Below are 15,762 nucleotides of genomic sequence, written 5' to 3' on the forward strand. Positions count from 1 at the left end.
ATCAAAAGCCTTCTGTAATTAAATGGCATATATGCTAGAATACAAAAAAATTTCTTTAAAATTTATTTTTCATAAATAAGTAATTTCGTCTTTAAAAGACCACTATATAATATGTTCCGTTTTAAAATAAATTTTACAAATCAAATAAAATCAGAGATGATATAAATTAGTCCAAAAATGCAATGAAAAAATGCCTTAATATTAATAATACACTAAGCAAAAATTAAAAAAAATTTGTTACTTAATATAACTTCAATAATTAAAGGACTAAAAAAAAGAATAACAAAGACTGATTAAAAAGACTAGAATACTAAAAACTGCATATAATTATATTAATATTTTGTTAATAGAAATATAATTTATAATTTTATATGATTTTAATCAACTAATAAAATTCAATTTATTCATTAATTCAAGAAAAACGTCAAATTTAGATGTTTCATTACCAAAATAAGTTACATACTAAGACTAATATGCAGCTAGTATTAATCAAAAATGAATTAGCCTATAGCAATTAGATTACTCAGGTTAGATTAAAAATATAAATATTAGATTACCTAAAAATTTATTATTCCTAAACCAAAATTGTTTTTGTGTTAATTATACCATAACTTCCTAAAAAAAGTCAAGTACTTTTTTTTATTACTAATATCCTATTAGTAATGCCTAACTCCCTATTACTATATATTACTAATAATCTAACAAAAGCAATTTGGACATTACAAATATTTTAACTTTACTCATAGTTAAAACTTTTAACGTTCTATTTTTCAACTCAAAAAAGTTTGTTCTTATATTTTCTGTTAACCTAACACGATCCTGTCTAGAGGTCTAACTGAAATAATCAAGTTGATGGCTATTTTTAACTTTTGAGTACTTGCCTGACAAGCTATGAAGATATTGTATGTACAACATAAAAACAAAAATCAAAATTCCTGCTCTGACTGTAAACAAAAATTTACTAAGGAAATATGCTTAAGTTTTCTATTATTAGTTTTAGATGGAAACTGTTGTTCTGGCCATACAAACACCAGTTATTAATTTGGTTTTATATGTACAAATTACCAGTTGTAATAGTAATCATCCCATGAAAAAAGTCTTGTGATTATGTTATAAAAGAATTGTTATAGCTGAACATTACATTATTACCTTATGGATAAAAAAGAAAGTATAATATACAGTACAAACTTATAAAAGAAAAAAGTATATACTTAACATTTTTGTGTAAAATATCAAACAAAAATATTCACAGTGAAAATAAAATAAATAAATAAAGAAAATAAAAGTTAAAGAAAAAAGTATGGAATTCAAGAATACGGAAATTAAATTAAATATTTCAACAAAACAGTACAAACTCCATAAGAGTAGAAGAAAACCTTATTTACTTAAAATGGAGGAGAAAATAGAAAACACCATGCTTTCAATAAAACACCATGCAAGATTTAAATATCTAAGATTTTTTCTGATATGAAAAATATCACCAGCAAATAACCCATAAATAATAATAATAATAATGAGAAAGAAAATATGAAAATTCCTCTAAAATATGTTTCGAAGAATATGGAAAATATTAAGATGAAAATGTAACTTTGTATGTTAGTAAAAAAAAAAGCCTACCACAATAGTGTTTTATTTTTACGGAATGCGTTTAAGAAAGCTTAAATGAAAGAAGTTCCATAAAGATTAATATAATTTTAAAAAAGCTAACAAAAATTAATTGAGCTAACTGCAATAATAAATATAACTTTTAAAAGCCTGTTCTTAATAAAAAAATCCATTACCTTCATGTATCAAAATAATGAAAATGAAAGAGAATATCCTCATCCTCCTTTTAAAATTAACTTATAAATCTCAATTATCACTCAATTATGTGACTGATTATGCAAAATTAAAAAAAAAGTATCACTGAATTTATTTTAAGTAGAGTAATGAAAAATTAAAACTTACCATCACGCTCGTGTGGAGCATTTGTTGTCTGTGTTTGTTTAGCATAAGTTACCATTTCTTTTGGTGGTATATTCGTTGTCTGAACACTTATAACACTCAGTTGAGGAGACTTTTTGCGTTGTCTGCAAAAAAAGACAGTACAAAGAAATTAACTAAAATTAAAAGTAACTGATGAATTCATTAATAATTAAAAGTAACATTTATAAAAATGGAAAACTCAGTTTTATATAAAGTTCAGTAAAGAACTTATCAAAATTGGCTTAAATTTAATAAGTCAATATTTAAAAATCGCTGAAGCATTCCTTAAACAGCAACAAGAAAACTTTACTATGAAGTCGTTCAATATTTAAAATTATTATATTAAAAGTATTACTGGTAAATATATCACTAAAATCAATTATAATTCCAGCTTTAATAACAAATAAAAGTTGATCAAATTCAGCTGCAATAATGTATATATAATGTACAGATATAGTTGTTTAAAACCTGTATTGCATGTAACTAAATAAAAGGTGTTAATTTTTTTTGTGTTCCTTCAAGCAGGTTGAGATTTATTTGAATAAATCAGCAGAATTTAAAAAAGATATCTATAAAACCCTAATATGTTTTTGAATATTTAACAAATGTAAAAGGAATCTTACTGCCACGAGGAGTTTCAAAGAGCTCATATTAAGGAGATTTTGCCCAGATCAAACATGGTCTGTTTATATTCAGTGTTCTTATCTATACTGCTGCCCTTCACTTATTAGTCCTGTTATTTTAAGTAGTATCGATTGTTAATGTAATTTTGCTTTAGTATATTATTTTTGTAGTGTAGTTAATTGTTTTAGAAGAAAAAATGGGTTTGTTTGAATGGAAGGCTAAAAATGGAATAACGATTCTACTCAACATAATTTAATATCAGTTGAAAGAAAATATGCACATAAAAAGAAAAAATGGACTACAAACATTTTTATAGTCAAATTTTTATTTTTATTGGACTGACAGTATAGATGAAAAAATATTAAATATTCAAACTCTAGCTTATCTATTTATTTGAGCAAATTTTACTTTCTATGCCACTGTTAAAAAAGTATATAAAAAATTAGCGTTTAAATTATATTAAATCTTACAATATTGTTTTAGTATTTAAACAACTTCTTCCAATGGATCCTTTCAACAAAGGTGACTATTTAAAAGTCAGATATTTCAGATCTTGGTTAACACAGATAAGTTCATTTTTAAACAAATGAATAGCATTTTTTAACTATACTTCAGCAGAATGTTTTACAATTTGAATAAACAATTGGACCAAGATGGGTTGATGGAAAACTGAATTTAAAATAAAATTCTAATAATCTTAACTTTTAAGCCCAATGGAAATCTTTCTAGAAATTTACAATTTGGTCTTATGGATAAATAAATAAATGGACTGAATGAAAACAAACTATGAGAAAATTAAAAAAAATAAACAAGTTTTCCTGACCCCGCAGTAAAAACAGGTGATGAATTGACTTGAAGACTGGTGTCTGGTGTTGCAGAGTTACTTTGTTCAGCAGTTCCTGTAGACGCAACACTGGACAAGCTTGATAAAACATCTGGAAAAAAAATTATATCTGAATTAAAAACATATAAAATATATACTAGAATAACAATCAACAGAATTTCTAATTTTCTGATTAACTTATATTTTGAAGGTATTTTTATAAAGAACTTGAAGGAGGGATATAATCATAGCTAATTGCTATCTTAATTTCTTATTTAATATTAGATTCCTCTTCTCTATCCTCTAAATATTTGAAGAGTATTTATAAAACACTTCTTTTTTAGTTATTATATGAGAAAGTATAAAGTGTAAGCAATTCTTGCTTAACTTTCTAAAGGGAAGAGATTCAGCTGACTTTACACTGCTATTAAAAGGCAATTGTGAATATTAAGTACTTACAAAAGTTATCTATTATATACTTTTTTCTCATAAACTGCCATGTACAATCATCACAATTCTGTATAACACACATAAAAGTAGAATGTTTCATGCTAATTACCTGTATGATAAGAGATATTAGCTGTATGATAAGAGATAGAAGTTACCAGGTGCAGCTCCAAACACAAACTACATTTTCATAGTGGCCATTTTGCAATTTGTTCATTATTGGGATTCCTACAGTTTATATAATAAACTGTACAATTTTGATATTTTAAGTGTGTGAATCTAAAACATGTTAAGTACTTCTTCTCGTACTACAAATTTAAATAAAATAATCTTTAAAAAACTTTTCCATTACTTACAAAAAAATTAAAATTAAAGGTTTAAAATATATGAACAGCTGATATTACCAGAGACTGGAGCAACTCCAAGAGATGATAACATCTCATCGATCTCCTTCCTTTGATCCTTATCAGCATGTGCAGCACGTTGCGCAGCTTCTTCAGCCTAGGTAAAAAAATATTACTTTATAAGTTAGATTGAATATATCAGGGTACATATAAGAAGAAAACAGCAGTTCAATATGAAAAAGAAAATTTTATCACACAAATATACCTTATCCTAGCCAATGTTGGTGAGGGGACCTACAGTACATCGTCAGATTTAATAAGGTTAGCCACAGTTGTTAGATAATGCCAATGTAATTTATTAATAACTACTTCCTTTCATTTCATAAAACACATAATTAATAATTATAATATGAGGGCTATTTTTTAAGTAAGGTCTGACTGGCTATGTAATTTGGCACAAATGTCAAAATTCACATGCACCCCAGCATGCCTTGCACAAATACAAATGCCATTTGCAATTGTAGCATCACTGTGTATTGTTTATATTGTGAAATTGAAATGTTTCAAATAATTAAACTGCCTGCCGATTGTGAAATAGTCTGTGATTTGATTTTTAACTGCAAAGAATGTGTCACCCAGTGGACATTCATTGCCAGATGTGTGAGGTTTACAGGCCTAATTCAATGAATAACAGCAAAGTGTGTAAGTGGGTACGACTGTTCAAGAACAGGTAGGACAATGTCCATGATGAACTATGATTGGGCTGACCTATTGTGATCACAGACAATTTGGTGCATGAAGTTGAGCAAACATTCATGAAGACCGGTGATTCACGATTTCCACTTTATCACTGACATTCCCACACATTTCAAGGTCAGTGCTATAAAAATTGTTTCTGAAATCTTGTAGTTCAAAACCTGCGCTTGTGATGGGCCCCCAGGCTGCATTCAGAAGAACACCAAAAAAGGGGAACGGCTAGTACTTTTCGGGCCTTATAAAATAAAATAAGGAAAGTGATAAACTTTTGGACCACACTGTCACAGGAAATGAGACATGGGTTTCTCACATCACTTTGCTGCATAAATGCAGCAGTTAATGGTATGGCAACATACATTTCCAATCAAACTGAAAGCCAAACAGACGTCAACATGCAAGATAATCGCAACTGTGTTTTGGGATAAACATGTGTCCAGTTAGTCAATTTTATGCTCAAAGGGACAACAATAAACTCAGCTGTGAGATCTTGACGAAGCTTCGATGTGCAATAAAGAATATGTGACTTAGTTCACTGTCATCTGGAGTTTTATTGCTGCATGACGATGTATGACCTGATTCTACTACTCAAAATAGTTAACCTTTTTTTTGGATGGGAGCAAATGGACCACCCACTGTACAGTGCGGACCTTGTGCTGAGTGATTACCACCTGATCCGCTATCTGAAAGAATTACTCAGTGGTCAGTGGTTTGACAATAATGAAGAAGTGAAAACAATGGTTGAAGATTGGTTGTTTTTAGAGGTGGCTGATTTCTATGATGTGGGTGTAAACAATTTAGTAAAAACTACAATAAATGTTTAAACAAACAAGGTAAGTACTTAGAAATGTAGTGTAGCGAAATAAAAAAAAATGTTTGACAATATCTTTACTAGTACTAGTTTTGTTTGTATTAAAAACAGACCTTACTTAAAAAATAGCTCTTGTAAAACTAATTGTTTTAAAGCTTTTTTACAGTGTTTCACTTAAGTTTCAAAGAAATTAATAAACAAGTAAAACAAAACTAATAAATTACATCTTGTTTTTAGATCTACTATTTATTTGAATTAATCTTACTAGAATATATAATATTCACACATTATTACATCTTTATTTATTTACTATGAAATCCTCAGGCTCATAACACAAAAGTCATGAAAATGTTCTAGTTAAAATTAAGCAAAAATATCTACAAACATTAGTTATGTAATAGTACTAATTAATTGTAATTCATACTGACATCTTTTTGCTCTTTTTCTCGTCGTCTTCTTTCTTTTTCCTCTCTTATGGCTTGAAGCTTAGCCTTCTTTTTCTCCAACTCAGCCTTCCGATCAGACATTTTCTTCCCTGGAGTATCCAGTGTTATTGATTCTAGAGTAATAAAAATTAATCAAGATAATTTTTAACAACAAGTAGACTTTCTTAGATTAAATTAACAAATTAATAATTTTTTTAAACCTTATAATTAAGATCTAAAATTTTATATGAAATATAGCAGTAATAGTTGCATGTGGAGACTACGTACAATACAAAGCTAGAAACCATCATTGTAGTTACATAAAATTTCACAGATGGGAGTTAACCTCTTACTTGCTGCTACAAAAGTAATGGCTTATAGATGAGGTGAAGTGTATTCACCGTCCAGCAACTTAACAGAAGAAATTCAACAAATTTAGACACAAAATTAAACATAATGCTCATGTGCAGTCCTCACACAAAATTTCAAAAAATTATACTGCAGGTTTATAGAGGGTAATAACTGTGTGGGCAAAAATTGTAATGAATCAATGGCCTTTCGGCAAAAAAAGGTTATTCAAATGTTCAGAAATGAATGGTATATCATATTTAATGGGTACTTAATATGTACCTAATAAATAGGTAATATAAGATAAGCAATCTTATAATTCTAAACATTTCCTACAATTTTTTTTTCTAAATTTTCAAATACATTTGGTGAGAAAAAAGTTGAATGATTTCATAAAATTGATACAAAATCCTGATAAATATTAAGTAAGAAATTAAATTTCTTGAAAATGTTATTTTTAGCCAAATCCTGGGGATAAATATTTTGTTTAATAATTAATAGGAGAAAACTTAGAAAAAAATCCCAAACGCTTCGTGGGAAATGAACCTGCAACAACTGAATAAAAAGTTAATCATTACACCAACAGACTAGTGTAATGGTTAATATACTAGCTTACAATAGTCAATATTATTAGCAGCAGTACTATTCCTTTTAAAAAATACAAAAGAAAAATGTACGGTGTGATTAAAAGAAAAATAATTTAACTTTTTTACAAAAAAGAATTTATTTATTCTTCTATACTTATTGTCCACCGGAGGTATAACAACGTTTTTTTCAATCTTCAAAACAGTTGTGAAAAGTACTTTTTTAATATAATCTAGTTCACTTATTTTATTTTTACTTCATCTATCGTTGCAAATCACTAACCTTTTCATATCACTGCAAACAAGAAAAAGTCGCAGGATGCCAAGTCTGGAGAATACGGAAACTGCAGCATCAGTATTATATTATTTTTGGCTAAATAATCACGAGTTCATAGAAATGGGTGAACAAAGACATTACCATGATGTAAAATCCAAGAATTGTTTGGCCACATCTGATATCTTCCTTCAGATTATCTCATGTAACTAGTAATTCTGTTGTTGACTGTACCACTTGTGGTAAAAATTCATAACAGATACCATCATTGTAATAAAAGAAAAAATGTAACAAAACAAGTAATAAGAACCTTATAATCCAATTGAACTGGACAGGTTCATTCGATCTTGAATCTTCTATTGCTTCTATTTAGATAACTAGATCTTGATTTCAAAATGGTACACCAACATTTCATCATCTGATATAACATATTTGGGGTAATTGTGAAGTCATCGTTGATGAATCAGAATTACATGGTAAAGCAGTAGTTAACTACCGCTTGTAGCCTTTGTTGAAAATTCAACAATTTCTGAATAAATTTTGCAGCTACTTGTTTCATACCCAAAATGTCGGTCAAAAACTGTTTCTTAGGCGCCATAAGACATTCCCTCCTTTAAACAACTTTTCTAATAGTAATTATTGATCATAATGTCCTTTAATTTGTTGATATTTTTATTGGTTGTTGGTTGATGAGGGATAAAGTTTTAAAAAATTGATATATTTACATTCTTGATTTTTATAATTATAAAAACATACCTTTTTAATTTTCACTTATGAATTTTATGACCTACTGTCAATGTATGATTGTTTATGGGTGAGTTTTAAGAAAATTAATGTTCTAACTGAACTATACAAAAATAAATTTTATGCACTGAAAAAAAAAATTACACAGATACTAACAGATATTGCTAAGAGGAAAGGATTCAATTTTAAGCTATGAATAATCAAGCCACAGATATTACAAAAAGGAGGAAAAAGGTACGACCTTTAACAAAAGAGAGTAAAGAAAATATTGTAATAGTTGCTACAGATGATGAATAATTAACATATGGTCTTGATTTGGAAATTTCAGATTTTTGATAAAACAGTACGAGAAACTGATTTTGAAGAAGTCTATCGTATCTGTTACTCACTATCTGGTAGGGTTAAGACAGTTTATTATTAACCAAAATGTCATGAACCTTTTTTTCATTGTCTTGTAAAAAAAAATTAATCTGAAATTGAGATCTGATAATTCTGTTGACAAAACTGAATTTTTAAACAAGGCAATGTTAGCTCCAACATCTAAATTTTTTTAAATGCTTACTTATAACTGTCATATAGTTGGGAGTGTTGTACAATGTGGGAATATTGTGTTGTTAAATGCTTGTGAGCTTCAGGGGTAAATGTATATAAAGCACACCTCATAATTATATGATTAAATTGTCCCTTAGTAGTAGTACTAACAAACATTATTTTGAAAATCCTAAAATGAAAAACAAACCGTGTAGAATAGCAAAGGCGCAGTTTGTAAAATAAGACCCATCTAAAACCAAATCCATCAGCTTTAGGACTTTCTGGACAAGATTAGAATTTAAATTGTAATATTACAATACATAATTGGTTTGGAGTGGTAATTTAATTACAAGGAAGGGGGGGTATTTATTTATGGGGGGGTATGTAAAGATAAAATATTATGTATTTCTTGGCTCCAAAACTAAGTTATAAGAAGATTGATATCAAGGGTACATATGAAATGACATTGCTTTCATATGTCCAAAGACAAGAAAGAAAGTTGTCAATTTTTTTTCTTCTATGCACCATGTTGCAACTTTAAATAAGGATGATCAGAAATTTGAAATGATTGTCTACTCTAACCACATATAAGGGTGCATTCTAGACATAATGCATGTAAACCATTCTATAGGAAGGCGAATTCTGTTATATCCAATGGCCATTTTCTATTGAAGCATATATAAATGATGTAAATGCATATGTGTTGTATAAACAATATGACAGAAGAATAGAAGTGGAAAGCAGTCTACTTCTAAGAGACTATTATAAGCTGTCAGTAATACCAGGTAAGGAAAGGTGTTAAAATCCACCATCTGAATGGGGCTTTTAGGCTTACATTTGGTCATTTACATTATACAAAGTGTACTTTGTACAATATAAGCAAACACAACCCTACCATTTGCTAACCTCACTAAGATATCCTTAACTATAAAATTAGCCAATTGTTAAAACCATTGCTATCATTTCTAATCTTTAATATCTGTTTCTATCTCATGCCCATAATCCAATGATTAATTTAACAGGTACGACGGAAACAGTATCCATTTTAAACATAATATTAAACCATGAAGAATTAGAACTATTAGTATACAATGTTTGAAAGAGCACTTCATAATATTCCTTATATTTGTCGTTTTTCTGTAAATTATGTCCTTCAGGTGACACCATTGCTGGTAATGTGATTAAGATACACAATGGCCATAACCTTATGTAATTTTGTTATGACCTCAATTTTGGTGAGAATGTTATTTTCCAATTCCTGAATATTTGCTGGTCTGTTAGTATACATTGTGGATTTCAGGAATCTACACAGAAAAAATAAAACACTAATAAATCAGGTCAAGGTGCTCTGGAAAAATTCTTTCTAAAGGTTGTCATGGATGTTCTTGCTATGTCAGAGGTTACACCATCCTGTTGAAACCACAACTGCATACTGATATCATTAAGGTGCATTTATAATATTATGAACTGTTGCAACATAACATTGTAACAATCTGCTGTGACCCTAACAGTGTTGCCTGCAACATTCTAAAAAAAATGGGGACCAATAATACCCTGACAAGACATTATGATGTGGTTGTTCATTAAACTGCTAAGGATTGCAAGGAGCCCAGTACCTAAGTTTTATTTGTTTACACAGTCAGATAAATGACAATGGTTCAGACATCAAATTGTTGAGAAAATTGGGTTAAGTGTTTATCATCTCCAGAAGCTATGTACAAAAATTCTGATGTGCCTCTAGACTTCTGGAAAATAATTCTTGTATTATTTGCACCTTGTATGGATGGAACTTGTATGTGTGGGCAACATTAGTTGTACACTTATGTCCAATATATTAAGGTGCTTGCGAATGCCGATGAACTAGTTGTGTTGGACTTACTCTAAAGCAGCTCTTGCAATATTGTCTGGGGAACAAACCATACACGGCCTACCAGATGGCTTCTTGTTTAAAGCAGATGCTGTTGTTCTGAATCAGCTGATCCACCTCATATTTGCCTTCAGCAATGGAAATTACCTATTCTGGCTGATTTTGAAATGAAGCGCGGGGTCTTCATTCCGCGATTAGGCTTCTAGCTTAGTTCCTGAGGGCGACGTGGTAGCTGCAGGTGTCCGTTGTCTTCTTTTGAAGGCATAAACTTAAAACTATCTCGGGGTGAATTTTACCGATGCAGATGTCCCTTGGGGCATCTGCATCGGTGGCATCTCTGCAGGGCCTGAACTGAATGCCGTGATGTGCAACAGTTTGAGGGCGAGAAGATGTCCTCCGTTAAAGCCACTACTGGCTAGGAACAGAGGGGGTGGTGTAGCGACTGGACACGCTACGAGGCGGGATCTTCTCCCCTCAGGGGGGAATCGAGATGATTTTGAAATGTTGCATTCTTATGACGCTATTGGCACACTTGAAAAAAATTTCCATTCGACCAGCACTCCATACTAACTGCTAAGGTCATGTAATACGGTGGACAGAAAAAGCCTTTTAACTGCATTATGCAATGGTATAAATAAAAGCTCTCTAGGAAGTTGTGACCAAAAATAGCACACAATTTAAATTGAGTCATTGTTTCTGCCTGCCACACCTTGTATCTTCCCATGAAAAGTATTTGAGCCGAGTTCATAATTGTACACAACAGCCCAAATGAATACAGTGAAAATATTAAAAATTATAATTTACAAAAGTAAAAAACATGTTACACAATAACCAGGTATGGCAGACCAGACATAGGTAATAAAGAGTAAATGTTAACAATGTAAGCATACCGAACTTAAGCAACATCATGACAAAATAATTTTACAAACTACTTATAATTTAAGGTCACATAATATATTTAAAGCATCAAAACTGCTACATTATCAAGTATATTGGGCTGATAGAAAGAATACACTACAGAATGGCAACACTCAATACCAAATAGTGAGAATTTGATGTAATGGAGCATACAAATATAGTTTATCCCTTACAATTTAGAGGCGATTCATTAGAATTTAAATGAAAATGTTTCATATATTATACTAAGTAACATGAATATCTTATAACAGGTCTAGAAAGCAGATAAAAGCTACACCCCAACTAGTAAAAATTAAAGTTAAAAAATAAACTTTACTTATATCTAATAAATCAATGTTAGCTCACTATGGTATGCAATGATATTTTTAGAGGCAAAGATGATACACCTCAGGTTTGGGGAATTTAAAAACTGTTCTAACATTTGGAGAATTTAAGTCATCAGCTAAACATAACACAATAAATGTTACAAAACAATCAATTTCAATGACTAATAAAATAAACAATATTTTATTGAACAAGCCAAATGAAAAGTAATTTCAGATCAATGACAGTTACAACTGAAAGTAAAACAGGTGGATAAATTGGTGTTTCACTGATACAGACTACAAAAAAAAAATACTTGTGACTAGTAGATCTTACGTGCAAGATAATAAAAAAGGACATAACATTTGAATCAATAATATTTGGCTAAAACGTAATCAGATCTTCATTACCTGACGAACAAACGTTGGATAAAACAAGCACAAGCCAATTATATTCACCACATATTTACTTTTAAAACATTTCCTTATATCATGAATGATAATTTAACCCAATAAAGAACTTAAAGCAACTAAACTAACTTATAATTAAACTAATTCAACAATTACAGTGATCAATATGTACAACTTGGAAAGGAAAGTAAAACTTACTATTACAATTCACTAGAAAATAAATGACAACACGGAGATTCCGTGCGTAGGTAATAAGATGCAACGAATGGTCACCTTTAAAAAAAAAAACACTGCAAATTAAAATCCGCTATGATAAAATCACGGCATAAACAAGAAATACGAACATCATAACTGCCGAACTATTACGATGAAGTCACTCCTCGGCCATTAGCCAATGTCATATAAATATTATAGAACATCTATCTATATATCTATCTACCTATATCAGGCACGCCTGATATAGTATTTCTCTTTTTAACTGTCCAGTATCAGTATTTTTATTCTAATTTACTGTTACGAAAGATCTGAGAAATTTCATTTGATTTTTAATATGTATAAGGATTATGTCACGTGTACTAAAATCAATAAATTTTCTGTAATTCATTGAGTGATTGCAATGTTTAATTTCTTTGTTTTTGCGACTGTAACGTTATCTATCGTTCCTTATAAAAAAAACAGTCTTCTTTGTCCTAAGAATTCACTAGACTGGATCAAATATTGAATTTTACTTTTTTTAACGCCGATTACTGTAATATTGGTAACACACTTACGATAATAAAAATGCAATATTACCTGCACCTAGTAATTTAAAAGTAGTAGAAAAAAGAACTGAAATACTTTATAATTTAATTCATTATAAATCTCTTAAATACTAAACAGACCTCACTTTCAAAATAATGGAACTTTTTTCTTAAGACATTTGCAAGCTATTTAGCAACACCTTTTCAGTTGAGTTTTCTGTACATTGTTAATTTTTAAAAATTAATTAATCGTAACCGAAGAAAGCAAACGTATTGTAAATCTTATGAACGGCATCTTTGCTCCCAGTGTGTTAGAACAACTGCTCGACCGTTCTATTAGGTTCCTTCATGCACTAGATACAACAGTCAGTAGCTGTTTGTTTAGCTTTTTGATTGGTTGGTAACATTCTTTTTCATATGCTGCTAGTAAATTTTACGATTCATTACCTGCCAGTAGCTATAGTATTTGGAATTTTTTTCATTTTAATCTTTTCTTCGTATTAGTTTTCAAGCCATGTTAATGGCTCATTTGAACAGAGATGAATTAAATACTGCGATATTTACTTAAAGATGATGACGATTATATTTCTGAAGAGGATAATGTTCGTGTAATACGGATGGCTAGGTTCGATTGGGCGTTTTAGTTGCCATGATAGGAGTTTTTGAAGTTTTGTTTGGTGTTAATTGTTTTTGTTCTGTTATTTTGCGGTGCTGTTCGTTTAATTTTATTTTGTTGTAGAGCATTTAGCTCAAAATTTATAATTTCTTCCACCAAGTCTATTTCATATGAATAGTTTTGGTTATTTGTTTCTCGTTGTGTTAGTTTATAGGGTTTACATCGATGGAAATGCATCGGTGGCATTCTGATAGAGATCAAGATGATGACTGAGAGATGTCAATCAGTCTGTGGGTCTAGAAGATGACCTCCGGTAAAGCCCATCAGGACTAGGTACGGAATCTTCCCCTTCGGAGTCAGGATGTGCCCCCTGACAACTCCCGAATTGTAGTGATTAATAATATAACTCTAAAATAGAAAAATGACCACAGGTGGACAAACAAGCCTGTTCAGATAAAATAGGTCCCCAGCAGCGACAAATGCGATTCATATCACTCCAGCTCCCCTGGATGAACTAAAAGCAATTGATGAAGCAAAAAACAAATAGATCCTGTCGGAATATTTAATATCTTTTTCACTGAAGAAATTGAGAGCAAAGTTCTTCTGCATACTAATCCTAAAATTGCTGCGAAAGTTGAAAACTGTGATTTGAAAAACGCTACAGTTTCTGAATTGCCTCCTCTGAAATTAGACAGTTTTTTGGGTCTCTTTGTTCTCTTCGCGGCCGAAAAACCATATGCAAACTTTTAAACGAACTTTTCAACCCTGAATTTTTTGGTGGAAGGTATCATGCAACAGTGAGCTATGACCGCTTTAACTTTTCATTAGAATGTTTAAGATTTGATCACCAAATTCGAGAACGTAGAAAGCTAGACGACGATTTACCATTCATCCTATCACCTTGCACAGGATATTGGTCAAAGAGATAGGTCGATAACTCGTGGGACATAATTTATCGTTACCAGTTTTCAGTATGGGGATAACCAGTGCCTCTGACCAAAAATCTGGAAACACCTGATCAGAAAGAATTTTAATATAGATACACAAAAAATGTCGTAGTGAACTATCTGGGAGATGTGATACATACGTAGCCTAATATTATCATTTACAGGAGAAGTGTCTCGTGAATTATTCAGGGCACACCCTATTTCATTATAAAAAAGGGTATGTTTAATTCATTTTCCGAGACTCCAGTTATCAACGGGATATTTTCTACTTGCAACTTATATTTCACACACTGAAGGCAGTACTATGATGTAAGTGAAACTGCCCTAAACGACCTTCGAAATGTGGTTGCTATATCAACTGTCTGCTATGTCAACCGGTAACAAGGTTTTCGCCACTTTGCAGTCCAATCGGCTGCGATGATTGTACCGATCTATACATGGTTCGAACCTTTCTCCATATAACAGATGATGGTGTACGAGAAATTGATTCGACGTAATTCACCCAAGAATTCTGTTTAGCACATCCTGAACACGAAAGGGAAGATCCCGCCATGTGACGATTCCAGTCGCCACGTCACCCCCTCCGTACCTAGACCTGATGGGCTTTACCGTAGGTCATCTTCTGAACTCACGGACTTTAATAACATCTCTCAGTTAGCAGCTTGGCCTCCCACAGGATGCCACCGATTTAAATGCCACTAATGACATTTCCATCGGTGCAAGAAAAAATATATATCAATAAACACAAAACAAAAACTACTGAAACGAACAGAACTGAGTAGAAACAAAACATTTAAATTTTGAGCTACAGCCTTACCAACGAAATAAAATGAACATCACGAAATAACAGAACAAAACTACGGAGGGCCTATCTTGGGGACAAGAGAACGCCCAAGCGATCCCTAACCACCCAGGTAACCCGCTGAAGAACCAAATATTTCATGAAGTTCTCCACAATTGATCACTCGGCCCGACTTTTCCAGCTAACATTTAAATCTAAAATAGACCCAATATTCCCGAGCTGCCTCACTATCTCTAACCGTCTTTCATCAAACCGATGGCAGACATATAAAACATGAAAGGTCATCTAATATGCCACAGTACGAACACAGACCCGAATCAGCCAAGCCAAAACGAACCAACCTATCCCTAAAAGTACCATGGCCCGAAAGAAACCTATATATACTTATTAGAAGATAACCAAGAGGCGCCCCGCAGACTCCTCACATCAGGAAAAAGACCACGGATGTAACGCTCATTAGCCATCTCATCCTATCTAGTCTCCCAC

At 31.2% G+C, this 15,762-nt stretch overlaps 1 protein-coding gene across 16 annotated transcripts in view; it reads right to left on the bottom strand.

Moving 5' to 3' along the window:
* Nucleotides 1-12,583, bottom strand: part of sw (cytoplasmic dynein 1 intermediate chain short wing) — an 87,973-nt gene extending 75,390 nt beyond the window's left edge. For 14 of the 16 annotated variants that reach the window (XM_075376080.1, XM_075376077.1, XM_075376074.1 and 11 more), the window contains exons 1-5: nt 12,370-12,583; nt 6,196-6,326; nt 4,264-4,360; nt 3,413-3,524; nt 1,948-2,069 (exon numbers count right to left, since the gene is read on the bottom strand). In XM_075376080.1, coding sequence (XP_075232195.1) covers nt 1,948-2,069; nt 3,413-3,524; nt 4,264-4,360; nt 6,196-6,294 — 430 coding nt within the window. In that variant the 5' untranslated portion in view covers nt 6,295-6,326; nt 12,370-12,583. The remainder of the gene's footprint in view (nt 1-1,947; nt 2,070-3,412; nt 3,525-4,263; nt 4,361-6,195; nt 6,327-12,369) is intronic. The other 2 variants (XM_075376078.1, XM_075376065.1) reach the window with 2 other exon arrangements.
* Nucleotides 12,584-15,762: the final 3,179 nt, after the last annotated feature.

Source organism: Lycorma delicatula, chromosome 9 (genome assembly GCF_047948215.1).
Source record: "Lycorma delicatula isolate Av1 chromosome 9, ASM4794821v1, whole genome shotgun sequence".
Lineage (NCBI taxonomy): Eukaryota > Metazoa > Arthropoda > Insecta > Hemiptera > Fulgoridae > Lycorma > Lycorma delicatula.